Source organism: Homarus americanus, unplaced genomic scaffold (assembly GCF_018991925.1).
Source record: "Homarus americanus isolate GMGI-L3 unplaced genomic scaffold, GMGI_Hamer_2.0 scaffold39675, whole genome shotgun sequence".
Taxonomy (NCBI): Eukaryota; Metazoa; Arthropoda; class Malacostraca; order Decapoda; family Nephropidae; genus Homarus; species Homarus americanus.
The window spans coordinates 16,656,628-16,674,590 of NW_024736071.1; the positions used below are offsets into that span (position 1 = coordinate 16,656,628).

Here is a 17,963-nt window from a genome sequence, read left to right on the forward strand (position 1 = left end):
ATATCTCCCCACCTTATGACAGAATAGGAGACAGTGAACACCAACCTTCATATATTTTGGTATGTGTAATAATACTACTAATAATAATAATTAACGGTTTATTGAAAGAGCTTGGCAGCCAGAAGGCTGAAAATATACAGTTACATATTTGGGGAATGGGTTTCGAATTACAAATAATATACAAGTAATATAAGTGATACAAATAAGATATATAATAACTAGATGGGGAAAGGCTCAAACTACAGGGCATTTCAACATAGTGACAGTGCAAAGAGTAGTAATTACAGGGAGTCACTACACTGGTTTATTACAAGTTATTGATAACTTTTACAATGGTTGGGACTGGGCTGTTCTTATGGCGATCAATTCGTGCACGTATGGGCTGGATGTGGTTGTGGTGTCGAACAGCAATTCTCGGGCTAGGGATCTCAGGTGGTAGTAGGAGCAGGTGTCGAGGATGGTGTAGAAGCTTCTTACCAAATTTGCAGATGAGGTCGTGGTGATGGTCAGTGAGAGTCGAAAGGGTCAGTGTGTTGAGCGCTTCTTGATATGTAGAGTAGGAAGGGGAGAGAATGATTTTGCATGCCCTCTTTTGCACTTTTTCTAGGTTTTTACGTTGTGTGTGTGTGTGTGTGTGTCGGGGGCGGGGGGAACTCTCCAATTTCAGATTATTTACATTTTTACTCTGGCCTTTCCCCCCAATTAGTCCGAAATTGCGAGGGTTTTACCTTATATTAATTAACTTTCAACATAAAGCTGTGTGTGTGTGTGTGTGTAATGGTAAGTTGGCAGGTCAGACGACACTGGTTGGTGGGCCCATTAAGTGCAAGAGCCGCTCTCAGGTGTTGATAGTGACTTAGGTGATGATGATGGTGATGACTTAAGGTAATGATGATGTTGATGACTTAAGGTAATGATGATGTTGATGACTGAAGGCAATGATGATGTTGATGACTGAAGGTAATGATGATGTTGATGACTTAAGGCAATGATGATGGTGATGACTTAAGGTAATGTTGATGGTGATGATAGATTGTACCTTATACTATAGTGAAAATGATGACCTATGGTGATGATTGTTATGGTGATGGTGATAGTGATGAGGATGGCACTTCACTAAGGATCGTTTCCTCTGAACTATGCGTTGATGGTGATAATAGTGACGAAAATGCCTCACTATAAGAAGAAATAAGATCAAAACTCTATCAACTTCCTCACGACGCTCTGACGTGGAGAGATCTCTCGAGTCTTCTCTCTCCTGCCTTCCAATATCTGTTGTTGTCATTATTTGATGATAGCTGTAGGGGAGGTGAGGGGTGAGGGAAGACAGTGTTGGGGAGGAGGAAGAGGTGTTGGGGAAGGTGAGGGTGGGGAAGGCCGTGTTGAGGAGGTGAGGGTGAGAAGACAGTGTTGGGGAGGAGGAGGAGGGAAGGGGTGTTGGGAAGGTGAGGGGTGGGGAAGGCCGTGTTGGGGAGGAGGAAGAGAGGAGGGGGGTGTTGGAAGGGGAGTGTTGGGAGGTGAGGGGTCAGGGAAGACAGTGTTGGGGAGGAGGAGGAGAGGAGAGGAGTGTTGGGAGGTGAGGGGTGGGGGAAGAGGTGTTTGGGAGGAGGAGGAGGTGGAGAAATGAACAATACGGAAGAGTCAGGGTGTCACGGGGTCACATCTCCTTTAATCTTCACTACTTAATAACTTCTCTGCGTCTCTAAGAACTTTTATCTTCTCATTAATCGGTATAACTCCTGCTGGGGTCGTCCTCCTCCTCCTCCTCCCCAATGAGTCACTCCTGGGAGGTGAGTGACGGGGCAGTAGTGTTCATTTTCAAAGTTTTATTACCTTGCCCTACCGACTTTCCTCTCCTCCCCCTCTCTAAGGGATTTATTTACGAGAGCTATTGGTATGACCCTGTGTGTGTGTGTGTGTATACAGGGTGTAAGTTTCTGTATACAGGATGTCTCTTTGTCTGTCTGTCTGTCTGTATATACAAGGTGTCTCAAAAATATACTGTATACACTCTGCCTTATTTCTCACTAACGGTAAATATTATCATTATGATGTTATTAGACATTACATAACCCAACACCTTGTTTCTCAGCTCCGCCCACCCATCACGTCATAGCCAAGGCTTCAAGGAACACCAAGGATTCGAATCACTTCATGAACAAAGCTCCGAATCATGGAGCTGTCAGTCTAATTTGTCACGATCCTTATCTATGTAAACGTGACTCAGTGTCTTATTATATCGTTAGTGATCCACAAGTTGTAGTATTTCTTCCCTAACGTAAATTTCACGTCTTTTACTGATGATGTTTTAAATGGAGGTGCTTTAGTTTATTGTGAGTGAGTTAGTGAGTGATGTGTCTCGAAACTTGAGCGGCAAACTTGAGAAGGGATTAGTGTAGGCAGGTGTGGTCCCGCTGGCTCACAATTCACGTCACTTCCTGCCGGGATGAACCACACTGCTCTTCGCTGTACTGGCTGTCTGTCGCAGCTAAGGACATTTGATAGTGGTGCTGGGGAAGTGATCGTGGTAGTAGTGTTGCTGGGGAAGTGATTATGTGGTCGTGGTGCTGAGGAAGTGATGAGATAATCTTAGTACTTCCTTCCTTCCTGCCCCAGGGTCGACCGTCAGAGAGTGAGGAACGAGCGAACAGTACCCGCGTAAAAACACTTTTGCGGGCGAGTTAAACATTCCCTCCCCAAGACTGGTCAACAGAACCCGCGTGAACAGCGAGCGTTGAGATGATCTGGTTGGAAAAGTCTCATAACCAAGGCCGTCCGCAATGAAAATTACGATGTACGGCCAAGAATTTTGTAACATATAGTGAAACAATCTGGAACAAGGTAAGTACATTATTTTTATCGTATAGTGTGTGTGTTTAGGAATGACTGTGAAGGAATACTGATGACATAGGCTTCACTTTACACCCAGTTCCTTTCCTTCAGTTCCTATAGTGCTTCTGGCAGGACCCAACCCTCTCTAAGCTCAAGTCAACAATGTGTAGAAAAGATCAAACCTTGACCAAAAGTGAGTGATGGTGATTATTAATAGTATTTTAAGTATAATATTTATATCCCCTTTGAACTGTGATACTATACCTGACAGACTCTTGGTAATGTGTATAATACTAGTGTAATGGTGGACCTGTACCTGCCAGTTTCTAAGATACCAGGTAATTTGTATAGTTTTTAGCATAAGATACTAGTAATATATATATATAGTTTCAAGATATTGGCAATTTATATAGTTTCTAAATGAGATTTCCCTAAAAACCATAGTTACATTAAGTTAGTGTGTATGCTGAGTGTTGATACTGATGCATATATACATCAGTTAATATTAATGGGTAAAAGTGAGGGTAGGAGAGCCAGGGGAAGACGAGAGACTGTGAGGGATGTCAAATGATAGGGAATAAGGGGTTAAGTGATAGGGAATAAGGGGTTAAATGATAAGGAATAAGGGGTTAAATGATAAGGAATAAGGGTTTGAATGATACAGATACTAACTAGTAAGTGAGGGGAGCCCTTAGCGACAACGCCCACCTGCGCCCTTCACCTCCTCCGCTGCGTCTTTCTTCTGTGTTCAACCTTCCTCATAAAGACGTTAACTGATTTGATAATAATTAACCTCTCGCCAGAAGGACAATAATTAAACCTTCCTTAGCAGGGCGGAGATGTCTCGGAAAGCTAAAGGCTTAAGACACAAAACAACGATAAAACTGACTATACTTTAATTAAAAATCCTCTCTTGACAATATATGTTTTGATAACTCTGCGACCAAAGCCTCACAAATGCCCTCATTATCAGAACAATAAGGGAACGAACACGTGCAGTGATGACAGTAGCGGCGCGGCGGTGTTTAGAGCAAGTCAACAGCCTAACCCTACAACACACATGATCACACTAGGCTGAGTTACGTGTCCTTTAACTACAGAAGATGATTAGATCAGAGGATTTTTCGTACTTTAGTTTACCTTTTAATGTATTCTAATTAATTCAAGTTCTACTGTAGTTTACGGAGTCGATTTCGCTATTCGCCCAACCTTCCACTTACGAAGAAGCGTTACGTTTTCTATGTATTTACCTGAGATAAAGTTTACGTTTTCTATGTATTTACCCAAGATAAAGTTTACCTCGGAAATCTTAATAAGTCATAACTTTCTCGTCACTCACAAAACGTAAATTAAATCTGTCAATGTTTTGTTTGGAAGTCGTGTAGTCCGAGGAGGGGGAGGAGGACGATAATTAGATGAGGAAAGAGGAGGAGGATAATAAGTTAGTAGGTAGCAGGGGTGGATCAAATACTGATGTTTTAGCGGTCAAATACAAATACTTGTGACATTATGATGCAAAAATACAAATACTTTTATTCCTCAATTCAAAAATACAAATATAAATACAAATACTTCTGAAATTAAGATGTAAAAATACAAATACTTTTATTTCCAAGTTCAAAAATACAAACCCAATACCTTCATATCAGAATTACATTTTATCATCATTAATGCCCGGAAGATTTCTGGGCTCAACTTAGCTTGCTCAGGAGTGCAAAAATTACCAGAATGTTCAACGTTACATCTTGCAGATAACAATAGCAGTAATAAAAATAAAAAAAAATAAAAAAATAAAACAAATTCAAGTGTTTTCGTCCACACAAATTGTCTGTAAGTAGCACTACAAAATATCAAATTTTCTTTTGTTTATGGAAGAGGCAAAAGGCAGTAGCCTTAAACTAGCCTACTGCCTGTAACACTAACAAAGTGTCCAAATACAAATACAAAATACTTTTTCTTCTGGGTGCCAAAATACAATTACAAATACAAATACATTGAAAATGCATTTAAACACAATTAAAATACAAATACAATTGTATTTGATCCACCCCTGGTAGGTAGGCATAATAATTCTATAAGTTTATTTTTATTTTTTAATATAAACATAATCAAATATCTCTCCCTCGGTCCACTACTCCTGTACGCCCAGTCTCTGTTTCTCACATAGTAATTGTCTAACTTGACGTCCCGGCGCTGATCCCTACCAGTGCCGTATGTCACCAGGTCGCGTGAAGGACACCACGAACATTATTATTAATTATAATCATAACGTAACAGAAACAATTATCGACAGAAATAACACAATCTAACAAAATTAACGCACACACACACACACACACACATGTGGTTATAATTATATAACAAAAATAAGACCGTTATATAGCCCTTGTATGATACTTTATAACGAGGCAAAAATAGCTTACCCTGAGCCCTCGTACTTATCCCTGGCAACGCGGTCTTCCTTAACGTCACCCTAACTTTGTTATCGTCATCCATCCCTCCTCCTCCCATCCATCTATCCCTCACCCACTCACTCCTTCAATCCCCCACCCACCCACTCCTTCAATCCTCACCCACCCACTCCTTCAATCCCCCCACCCACTCCTTCAATCCTCACCACCCACCCTTCAATCCCCACCCACCCACTCCTTCAATCCCCCCACCCACTCCTTCAATCCCTCACCCACCCACTCCTTCAATCCCCCACCCACCCACTCCTTCAATCCCCCACCCCACACGTGTAAGTAGCAGTAATCCCCCAGAAGCGTGGCGGTGGTGAGGCAGGAGCGAGGTGCATCAGTCAGTCTACATCATGACTCTGTGGACGACTAGCATTACGATGCCCCTCCGTCCCACACATCTCACTAGGAACTTTGCTTTCCTCACTTCACTTCTTCTCCTCCTGCACGACCTCCCTCCAGTCTTCACCACTCCTACGCTCACCACTGACCAAAATAACCAGAACATTAGTGTGAGTTTTTATGGGTCCAACGCAAGTGACCCTTACACAAAAACCCAGAAATCTCTTCGAATACTGCCCTACACCCTTGACCCCAACACCACACTAACTCACACACTCGACCCCAACACCACACTAACTCACACACTCGACCCCAACACCACACTAACTCACACACTCGACCCCAACACCACACTAACTCACACACTCGACCCCAACACCACACTAACTCACACACTGACCCCAACACCACACTAACTCACACACTCGACCCCAACACCACACTAACTCACACACTCGACCCCAACACCACACTAACTCACACACTCGACCCCAACACCACTAACTCACACACTCTGACCCCAACACCACACTAACTCACACAACACTGACCCCAACACCACACTAACTCACACTCGACCCCAACACCACACTAACTCACACACTCGACCCCAACACCAACACACACTCGACCCCAACACCACACTAACTCACACACTCGACCCCAACACCACACTAACTCACACACTCGACCCCAACACCACACTAACTCACACACTCGACCCCAACACCACACTAACTCACACACTCGACCCCAACACCACACTAACTCACACACTCGACCCCAACACCACACTAACTCACACACTCGACCCCAACACCACACTAACTCACACACTTGACATAGAAGAATCCAACGACACAATGACTGAACTTTTTGACACATTAAGCCTGATTGACGATGAAAACAACGGGACTCTCCTAATTGATCAAAAAGGGGAAGAGGACAGCGAATTCCTGGTCTATGCAGAAGAGGAAGACAACTGGCCATTAGACTACGACGAGTGTTCCTATAACGACACCCTCCAAGACGACGAAGACGACGGAGGGAACCCCGCAGAAGACCTCGCCGACTTGAAGGAGGCTTATGAGAACATTCTGGAACACGTAGTGGGTGACCGCCAGTCTGACCCTGATGATATAAGGGTGAGAGCTTATGTGGTGGTGAGGAAGGTGCTGGTGGTGATGGATGATACCCTGACCCCACTCTGGGAGGACGAGGCAGTAAATGAGACTACTGGAGAAGATGCTGATGATGAGACAACGTTGGTGGAAGACGTGGGTCTTCTTGAAAAAGTTTTGGAGACTGACGGTAATGACACTGACGACATTCAAGTATTGGAGGAGGCTGGAAGTAGCGCTAATGGCACTGATGAAGTGATGGGAGAGAGAGTGATGCTGGGGGGCTGGAACACCACCTTCAACGTGTCCTCCCCACGAGTCAGAGAGGCGGAGGTGTCTCGAATGACGGAGGAGACGGTGGTGGAAGGCGCCAGGGTGAGGCTGGTCTGCAATGTTACCGGGGTACCGCACTACTGGGTGAGTACCGCGACTCTGCGTTATATAGTACGTAGTAAAAATTATGAATAAATGTAAAAGTGATCGGTGATTGGTTACTTAGTTCCCCGTTGCTTAATTTAATGGTTGGGCTTTGTTGTTTCGTATTATATTATACTACGTACTATAGTAAACAAACGGCCTTCGGTTGCCAGCTGTCTCCAGCAGTGTTCGAAGAATCTTGAACGAGACTGTACATGGCCGGGGAGAGGTTACCGAGGCTCGTATAACGTGTGTGTGTGTGTGTGTGTGTACACTCTTCAGTTCTCCTTAAAAGCTTCTAGAAACGCAATTAGGTCATAGGAAACTTCTGAAGAAAAAAAGTTGAGGTTGTAGCCAAGACAAAAATTAATACTTTGGTACTTCTGTATTATAGTGGTGTGGTGATGACCTGGGACGCCGTGGAGGTAATTTTAGTGGTGATCGCTTAAAGAAATTGAAAAATTACTTGACACGCCACAACAGTACCTAATAATCACATACAGGTTTAAGCACATATAAACTATGATTTTTGTTTTCCATCCTCATAGAAAAATAATAATCTGAATAAGGAAAAAATTCGCGTCATGCGGGTTAGAAGAAGCGGGAGGCGAGTGTGGGAGCTGTGCCCGGTAATACAAGGGATGATGTGTCTCGCCGAGGTTTTAATATCGTCTCAGCCGGCGGCAATACACCAACCTCTGCAAACATCGAGTGTGACGGACTTTTATGTTTCATTGTCCAAACTTCATCAGCGTTCCCGAGTTCTTGATGTCAATATGAAGCCGCAGGAAAAAGGTCAATATTTGTGAGGTAAAAATGAGACCTTAGCCTAGTGTAGATATGGCGATAAAATATGAAGAAATATATTAGTTTTTTATCACTTACCTTCTTTTTATAATTATTCTGATAAAAACGAACTAACTTAATATTAATAAATTGGTCTTAAGCTTACGTGTCCTAAACATTCACCGAATTCTATTTTACTGATAATAACACAAAAAGATTACACAAAAAAAGTAGCCTCATTGAAATAGTACAGACCTGTGTGCTGTACATATTTAGGTCAAAATTATAGTGAGAATTTACACCATGATTTTCGTATGTAAATCGTACCTTTAATACTGACGTTTTACGTAATAAACGACTCACCTCAAGACCACACTAATTGACTCACTACGAATATATACTGAAAAACACACAAAGACTCCCAGAGCAACACAACCTGGATCTCTGCCGCCACACCATCGTCTCCTCTGATTCGTGTTTTATCTATAAACTTGAAAGTTCACCTTTAATTTGCTCCCTGTATATCGTTCCCCAACCGCATACTTTCCAGCCTCCTCTTCTTCCATCTCCCAAACCCTCTGTTGTGTCTGATGATGACGGTGTACAATAATGCTCTGTGGACCACCTAATGCTGAGGCGCTGAGGAGCATCTGACGCTATCTGATTGGGCAGAAGGAATAGGAGAAATGAGGAGGGGAAGCTGGAGAGAGACTTAGATAGTGCTGGGAGGAAAGCTCTCTCTATCCGCCCACCTGTGATCATGAGACAGGTATTTAATTAAGGCAATATGAGAGCGTCGCCCAGACAGCATTATCCCCTGAGGTGAATTTTACGTGTGTGTGTGTGTGTGTGTGTGTGTGTGTGTGTGTGTGTGTGTGTGTGTGTGTAGGGTGACTGTCTCGTACCTGCTGCTACTCCGTGCTCGGGAGGGCTAGGGAAGAATTTATATTACTGGGGGAGTACTTGAAGGGCTGGGGAGAATTTAGAGGGCTGAGGGGAGAACTTGGAAGGCTGGGGAGAGAATTTAGGGGGCTGGGGGGAGAACTTGGAAGGCTGGGGAGAATTTAGAAGGCTGAGGGAGAACTTGGACGTCTGGGGGGAGAACTTGGAGGTCTGGGGGAGAACTTGGAAGGTTGGGGGGAATTTAGAGGGCTGGGGGAAAACTTGGAGGTCTGGGGGAAGAGAAAACTTGGAGGGCTGGGTCTTACCATGGGTTGAATAGAACTGGGAATTGAAGAACAGGCCAGGGAGAAGAATAACATACGTAACTGAAGAGGAGGAGGAATGGTATTGATAATATGGAAGAAGACAACAGAAGAGTTGGAGGGGAAAACCGAGAATTACCTGCTGTCCACAGTGGCGATGTGGGGAGGGAGAGTGTGTTGGGGGAGGTTAAGTAAGGTAGGTGAGTTAGAAAGTTGTGTGGGGTGGGGAGCTGAGGAGGTGTGTGGGGTGGAGGTGGGGTGGGGAGAAAAATGTTTGTTGATCGAGTTACAGCGTCCAAATGTATATGGTAACACACACCAGGGTTTGTGTGTACATGAATAAGAAAGAAACTGTAAACAACCATATTACCAAAGGTCTTCACTTTATAAATGTTCTTTGGGTCAAGTTATTATTAGTCTCTGTGCAATTTTAAACTAATTTTGGTTGCCAGACTCTTGTGTCGCTGCAGAAGTAAATCAACCAGTATAATTGCCCTCATACCTTCAGTTCCGGGTGAACTTTATCATCCCAATTGATAGATTTACAAATTGTCAAGATCACTGATAAGTGATAACCAGTCAGCGGCTGACGCACAATGATCACCCTCGGTAACTCGGACTAACGACTTCGGCTTTACCTCAAGCTTACGTAACGAACCTTACCTAACACAACCCAACCTAACCTAACATAATCTAATCTAACATAATCTAACCCAACATAACCTAACCTAATCTATGAGGTAAGGTTGAAGTGGCCCGTTAAGCTCACAGAGGACAGATGATCACAAACATCCTCTCGCTCAAATAGAAATTTAATATTTTCGATCATTTCTCATCTAACTCAAATTCAGTCGTTTGCCATTTGGATTTTAATTAATATTAATGATTGAATCTGAGCATGCATACCGGTGAGATTATTTGGGGGATATTTTTGTAGATCACGCAGAAACGATATCGTGAGACTAAAAATAATATAGGTCTGGTGGGATAGCCTCATATAATTCAATAATAAACGGCGTACCGCTTGTTAATGTTGCCAATTAAATTATTTCAGTAATGTTTAGTACGGGAAAGGCTTTACAAACGCTACATTAGACTTAACAGGAGGCGACACGAGCTCTGGTAATAGTTCTACAAATACGGTTGTGTTTGTTCACCTCACACTGCTGGCCAGACGCTGCTAAAATATACGTCCCCTGGGCGCTGCGCCGCTCCTGCTGTTACGTGTGATCGCTCTGTTTAGAGTTTAGACTTTTAGACACGCATCAGACCTTTAATAATTTTACATTTTCAGTTTAGTACACAAAAAGCGTCCAGCTGAATGCCAGATTTAGTACGGCATTACAGGACAACCACCCATCAGTTTAACCTAACACAAAAGATTATAAATACATACAGAAGATTTTATCCTCTTTTTTGATGCTTTGTTAGAGGGATTTCCATTAACCTCTTGGGTGCGGGGTCCCCTCTGATCTGAATAAAATCCTGTAGGGGACTGGAGGTTAATAATAAAAGGATTTTTTTCTGTGATATTTTCCGTTCACTGCGTTAGTTACCGATTTATTTTGTTTTCGTTTCAAATGCCAGTCTTGATATATTGGCACCGAAATGATCCCAGTTAGATTTTTTTATTAATTGTTTGTTTTACACTAAATCACGGCCCTACCAACACAGTGATTGATCCACACCAAATCACCGTGTTAGTCAATGACGTTATTGTTTAAGATTAAGATGCCTTCAACCAGGGTCTAGTGCAGCACTATCTTGGGCTGAGGCGTCTGACCTGCAATTCCTTCACCCCGTCACGTCCTCACCCCGTCACGTCCTCACCCCGTCACGTCCTCACCCCGTCACGTCCTCACCCCGTCACGTCCTCACCCCGTCACGTCGTCACCCCGTCACGTCGTCACCCCGTCACGTCGTCACCCCGTCACGTCGTCACCCCGTCAATCTCTTATAACAATAACTCCGCCGATTAAACTGTATAAGAGCCAGGTTAGTTTAGGCTGAATTTAAGACCTGAGTCATCTGATAGCCACCTGGCCATTATAAAATCTGTGTAAATTAATTGCTCTTGTCACACTGCTAAAGAGAACTGAAGGACAAATATATAAAGTTCCTCCTGTTTTTGCTGTGTTTTATTTCCCGCCGCCCACATGACGCCCTCTTACCCTTCCCCGTGGTTCCCAGTGGTCATGTACTCCAGTGTTTGTCCCGAGCAGCGCGTCACAACTCATGGTCACCAATCTATATTTGACCAATCGATATCCGTGTAAAGAAAATAATGGTTTTAAGGGAAACTATATCGTCACTCCCCCACGTCTTCAGCGTCACTCCCTCACGTCATCATCGTCACTCCCTCACGTCTTCATCGTCACTCCCCCACGTCTTCATCGTCACTCCCTCACGTCTTCATCGTCACTCCCCCACGTCTTCATCGTCACTCCCTCGCGTCTTCATCGTCACTCCCCCACGTCTTCATCGTCACTCCCTCACGACCCCAACATCAACTCGCACACCGTTCCCATGGACCGCCATGTAGTGTTATGGTGTGTGACAAAAAAATGACGCTTAATATTATTCAGATGCACAAACTGACGAAATATATCTGTCAGTTTACCAATAAAAGGCAAAAAGATTAATCAGCGGGTCTTTATGGCCGTCAGTCAATGTTTATCCAGTTTACACTTCGCTACACACATGTTGACTGACGCGAGTGACAAATATAATCCATAATGCTATGAAAAAAAGCCGAGTAAATGACGCCTTGGGAGAGAGAGAGCGCACTAATATCGTTGTATCATAGCCAAACCTAACTTAGCCTAGTTTAACTAAGACTTGCCAAAACTGAACTTAAACAACAGAGATCGGACGGCGAAAAAAAAGGTTAAAAATGACCTTGGCATAATATTCCCAAAATTAAAACTCGACAACTTCATAACATAAGGTTAGGTGTTTTATAAGCAGCTAAAGTTACCTCTAATGTACTCAACACCTTCATGGACGTGTCGTAATGCGTGACCTTGTGTCAACCCTTGACCCTTGTGATAATGACCTACAAAACAGGTGAGATTCCTGACGTTAATCTGAGGTAAGGATGACTTTGGTCGACTAACTTACTGTGATAATACTGACACGCCTTGAAACATCCTCAGAACATCTTGACACACCTTGGAGAAGGAACAAATACAGTATATCAAAGAGTTTGAGTGCAAGTGTGGCACCACCGAGGCAAAGGTTGTGGGGTTTCCTCGTCCCGGGGCGGCCTACGAGTCACCTGGGAAGCCCCGCGTGTGCTGCACCACAGGGTGAGCCACGTGCCATTGCCCCGCCAGGCCATTATTCTCAGTGTTTGTGTCAGGACTCAGGGGTGATGGCGTAACGTGTTCTCACTCTTGCTTACGTTACCTACAGGGATTCTTTCTAGTTTTGTAATAGATTTTTCTTTTCTTTTAGCTGCGTAAACGAAATTATTTTAAGAATCTTAGTTTTACAAAATTATGGTCTCACTGGAGCAAGCTTGATGCACCAAACTTTGTAAGGAACTGAAATAATTGGATTTCTGTAGCCTAAATATTTCTCTGAACTTTGTGGAGGTGGTGCTCGCTGCCACCTGGTCCATGCTGACAAGTGAAACAAGCAAAATATGGATTAATAGTATTTTATCTTGACTTATTTAACTTTAGGTTATAATGTTTATAATTGGAGGATTATTAAGTCATTATCTAGTGTGACAATGTAAGAGCTGTCAAATATCTTCTCCCTCTCTCCTTGCGATAGATTACGTTACGTTTAGAAGCAAAGTCATGTGTTTCAACCAATCAGGTGGGTCTAGGTTAAAGCATGATCTAACTAACCCTTTAGACCACGGGTGTATTTAGACCATTGGCCAGAGGACACGACTAGACCTAACCTAACATAGCCAATCTTAAATATTTTCTGCGTTTAACCTAATCGACCAGAAATATTTCTCGTGTTAACTAAACCAACGTCAAGTATTTCCTGCCGTAATCTACCTCAAATATTCCTTGTTTAGCCACAGAAGATAATTATTGAACTTTGTATGTTTGTGTGTTTTGAGTGAGTCAGAAAACAGAAGTCATTACTCATCAGCTTTAAAAGAATTTCCGTATACAGAGAGAGAGAGAGAGAGAGAGAGAGAGAGAGAGACCACATTATTGACCCCCCAAAATTAACTTGTATTATTTCCAATGTTACAGGCATAAGAGGACACTCAAATAACACTAACAATTCCCCCCAAAAAAATTCCCTTCCCTTTTCCTTCCGGACAGGTCGAGTGGCGGCGAGAGGCTAACCTGACCTTTCCTGATGGGTCGATCATGATGGGAGGTCAATCAGTGCTGCTGGAGTACGTGGGGAGGGAGGACGCTGGCATCTATGTCTGCACGGCTCGCAACTCACTCGGTCGTACACACTCCACTGCCCTCACCATCCATGTACACTGTAAGAATAAGTATTTATCGTACAGTAGCACTCTCGCAGGCTAGTACAGTTTGAAGGCCTGTGTCAGAAGGAGCAAGCTAAAGAAAAGTCGTTCTTCGAGCCGATCAGTGGCGAGGAGGATGAAAGTTAAAAGTCCCACACTTTATGGCTAAATACATTATAACTTTACTGTAGTGTCTATATGATACTAACTCATAGTTTCCTCAGGCCTCTCATTATGAAGGTTCCTAAACAGTCTACAGTAGCCTGGTGAAGGAGAACATCTCTATTAACTTTGGGGGTCAACGGGCATAAATGAGATCTCTATTTCCTCACGACAGCTTATGATTGAAGTTCACAGTTATAATGATTTTGATATAGGGACATTCTTTGTAAATTTAGCGTTTAAGGAGTCACCCGAGCCTTAAGGAGTCACCCGAGCCTTAAGGAGTCACCCGAGCCTTAACTGTGGTCTTCCATGATAACTCTTGTTCCTCATAGACTAAAGGAGCGATAAAAATAATCACTAATTACCTGACTTGTAAACCCGACATTTACTTCAGTTTTTGTTAAGGACACGATACATTGTTGTTCATCATTGTAGAGTATTTTGCGTACACCCAAGTATTTAGTTTCGTAATTAAATGTATCTTATATAGAAAAAGTATTAACCAATTATGTATAGCGGGAAGTACATCAATTAATCTAATATTTACTGAACTGTTTCACATTTATGTCCCCTGGTAATCTCTTCTGACGACTGCAACACCAACATCAATACGTGAGCACTCAGTTGGGCATCAGCTTTGACAAATACTGGGCTGCCTAGTTGCATCATTTCTCATTTAGTTAGACGCGCCATTGAGCTCAATTAGCGCTAATTACGAACTATTCATACACGTATGGTCTCCAGCTGACGCCGAGCAATGTGTTTATAAGATGATAATTAGCAGTGATGAAGTGGCGGGCCTAGCTAGCTTAAGGCTCCCTACCGAGGCCTCTCTCTATCCTGGGTCAAGTGATGAAGCTTCTTATGTGCGTGTGTGCGTGCGTGCACGCGCGCGCGCTATTAATGACTACAATTTTGTAGAGTTGAAATAATTTAGCATGGATATACGCCTGCTCCCAGAGGTCTAGAGGGTGGTGAAACTGTAACTTATGTAGATGATAGTTGTAGTGAATGTAATATAGATAATGGATAGGATGATAGTGCAGCTATAGGTGTAGTCTTATGAGTAACGCCGGGTTTCCTAGCTGGTATATACTGTATGTTCCTATAGCTTTTCAGAATTAGTTGGTTAGACTATTATTTTTTCATTCCATATTCAGAGTGTATATAATTACCTAATGGTTGTTTATCCTATACAGTGTGTGTGCTGTACCTTGATCTAGCTCCACGGGAGTAGGAACGCGTCTTTATTGATGAGTGCTGGCCCAAACCTGCAGAAAGTTTGTTAAATCAGTTGAAAAACGTAACCAAGGATAATGACTAAACTTACAAACAAAACAAAAACTTACTCCTATACCAAAGCCAAATTACCGGCACGGCAAAAAGTTAACTTATATCAGCTCTAACATTTTGTTTTACGTGTTTCTAAATTTTTCCTTCTACCCCCTTGATGGTCAGACCCGCCGGTGGTTGGCGTGTGGGCGCGAGACGTGGGCGTGTCTGACGTGGAGTTGGGATGTCTAGTGGAGGGTAGACCACGCCCATCTTTAGCCTGGTACAGGAACAACACTCGCCTCTCACCTCCTTCCTGTCACGGGTAAGTAGATAGTGTTGGCCGTGATGGTAGTTAGTGGGGGTGGTTGTTGGTAGTGGTTAGTGTGGATGGTTGTTGGCAATGATGGTGGCCCAACCGTCCTATATTTGTCTTTATCCCTCTCTTTCTCAGTCTTCCTCCTCTATTTCAGTAATACATTCCTTTCCTTCTCTTTCCTCTCTTTTCTGCTCGATTGTTTTTGTCCCTCTTCTGCTCCTGTTGGCATTTTCCCTTCCTTCAGTCCCTTGCTTTAATGTTTTACATTCTCAATGTTTTCCCTCCTCACCTCCTCAGGAATGTGGAGCTGCATTCATCAGTGTTGTCGCCAGCTTTCCTGTTGGCCATTGTTCGCGTGAGCAACACCAGTGAGGCAGACTTTGCTTACTATCACTGCCGTGCCACAAACTCTGTAGGCATCTCCCGCGCCTACGTTATGCTACACGATGACTCAGGTGTGCTTTTCTAGCCATAAATCACTCTCCTGTAGTTGATCTAGGCTAGCCAAGTGCTTAAGTTTATATCCATAAATGTGTGATGGTCATTTTTTATTTTATTCAGGGAGTAAATTTACTGCAGCATGATACAGTACATATTAACCTGTTACTGGAGAGTATCAAGTCTTTTTAGTTTCACTTTTGCCTCCAAGATGCTGCAGATGGGCGGAATACTGTATATAAAATACCGTCCCGTACCTCCGAGGTTAAAGGGGGGACTAATATTCTCTGTCCTCGGAGCTTGGAGTGGAATTAAAGAGGTTGTAGAGGTGATGTTCTAAGACTTTCTCATTTGTAAATTTCTCAACTAGGTGTAAACATTTTGACTCGAGCCGACTTTCCACTTAATCACCGATGATACTGTAGTATCTTATGTTAAAACAATAGTTAATTATGTCACCTGTTCTGTAACATTACCTTTACACCTTAGTAACCTGTTTTATGAACCACCAGGGGGAATGAGCCTCGATAAACTGAAGCCCAAGGTGGTGACCAAGTACAGAGCTGTGGAGAACCCCCGCCTCGCCTCCTTCCTGGTGGGGATGGTCCCGCCGCTCTACATCGCCCTCTACATCATCGCGTACCTGGGCTGCTACAAGACTTCCCTGACGGGCGGTGGTGGACACGGCAGGTTCGGTACTAGTATGGATTTAGACCAATGAATAATAGAGAAATTCATGATGATTTTGTTTAAATTGTTCTGTATATTGTATGTCACTGTGTAAGACAAACCTTCTAGTTGTTAGTACAGGTGTGTGTGTGGCTGATATCAGGATGGATTATAATAAAGACAATATTTATTGTAGTTTTATCCTTAATTTAACATTTGAGAGCGTATTATGTGTATAATTAGTCTCATTTGTCAGAACGTAACATAACGTAATCAAGGAGTTTCAACTTTGTCTTGATTAAGAGTTAACCCTTCACCAGACCATATTAACTAAATTTCCGTGTAACCTTTAGCCTGACTGAACCACCAGAGATCACTACTGAACCTTTATCACGGCAAAACTATCTCAGATCACAAGTAACCCTTGCCATGACTAAACACACACATTTCACTACAAGCACAATAAGCTAGTTAAGACCTCCTGCTGCTTCAGGATATCCACGACATTTCTGGTTGTCCTACACCAGTTTTCCCATGTAAGGACGGCCACCTAACATTCTGAGGTCATCATCCACATCATCAATTAATTCATTCTTGAAAGTTTGCCCCAACATCATTTTTTCACATTATGTGTCCTGTCCAACTCTCCTCTTGATGGACGAGATCACTAGCTTCCTTTACTTTACTTTTACTTTTGTCCTTTTCACCACTGATCGGCTCATTAGCCGTTTGGGCGATCGGTCACATCTCTGTTACGCACCGTTGGCAAGTACTGGGCATGCACTGGCTCTTGAATGTATCTGAACCTGCTCCAGTGCTTGTCAAGTCTAGTCTTGAAAGAGCTCACACTCGGTGCCGTCACAACGCTCTGGCAGATTGCTCCAAGAGTTCACAACCCTCACTCCGAAAAGGTTACCCCTCACAGTTTTCTGGGTTTGTGGCTTCTTCAACCTTAAGCTGTAACCCCTTGTTGGGCGATCGTCCGCCAGCTGCAGGTAAGGACACTCGACTGAGTAGTGCCCTTTGAGATGTTTATACACCCCAGTTAGGTCGCCCCTTGCCCGTCTGGAATATAAGCTAGGCAATTGCAGGCGTTCTAATCTCTCAAGGTAGCTGAAGTGCCGAAGTGCTGGCACCAGTCTGGTGGCCCTCCTTTGAACATTTTCAATCAACTGACAGTCCCTAGCATATCTCGGGGACCAGACGGGGTGACAGTACTCCAGATGGGGAAGCACTTCACTCCTAAAGATCGTTACGACCTTATAAGACCTAATAATTTAGTATCCTTATTCACCTTCTTCTTACAATGGCCTGAAAACGTCAGTTCATTGTCAACTAGGTCCTTCTCACATTCAGTCTCAATTAATGCAGTATCTTCGTCCTGTTGGGACATGTGATACGCCTACTTACCGTTGGTACTGTACGTTCCAGGTGCAGCCTCTTACACTTCGTGATAATTAATCTTAGCAGCGATTTCTGCGACCATTCTTG

General features: G+C 43.3%; 1 protein-coding gene across 1 annotated transcript; it reads left to right on the plus strand.

Annotated features, from left to right (window-relative positions):
* Positions 1–6,395: 6,395 nt before the first annotated feature.
* LOC121871832 (hemicentin-1-like) lies at positions 6,396–17,236 on the plus strand. The gene is made up of 5 exons (XM_042374355.1): positions 6,396–7,171; positions 13,455–13,626; positions 15,233–15,371; positions 15,663–15,820; positions 16,316–17,236. The coding sequence occupies exons 1-5, from the start codon at positions 6,497–6,499 to the stop codon at positions 16,522–16,524; spliced, it is 1,353 nt and encodes a 450-aa protein (XP_042230289.1). The 5' UTR covers positions 6,396–6,496; the 3' UTR covers positions 16,525–17,236.
* Positions 17,237–17,963: the final 727 nt, after the last annotated feature.

What these genes read in the sequence shown, in the direction of transcription:
- LOC121871832 (XM_042374355.1), top strand. Translation starts at nt 6,497, where the DNA reads ATGACTGAACTTTTTGACACATTAAGCCTGATTGACGATGAAAACAAC. An exon ending in CCGGGGTACCGCACTACTGG is followed by an intron (nt 7,172 to 13,454) that starts GTGAGTACCGCG and finishes CCTTCCGGACAG; the next exon opens with GTCGAGTGGCGGCGAGAGGC. An exon ending in TATGCTACACGATGACTCAG is followed by an intron (nt 15,821 to 16,315) that starts GTGTGCTTTTCT and finishes ATGAACCACCAG; the next exon opens with GGGGAATGAGCCTCGATAAA.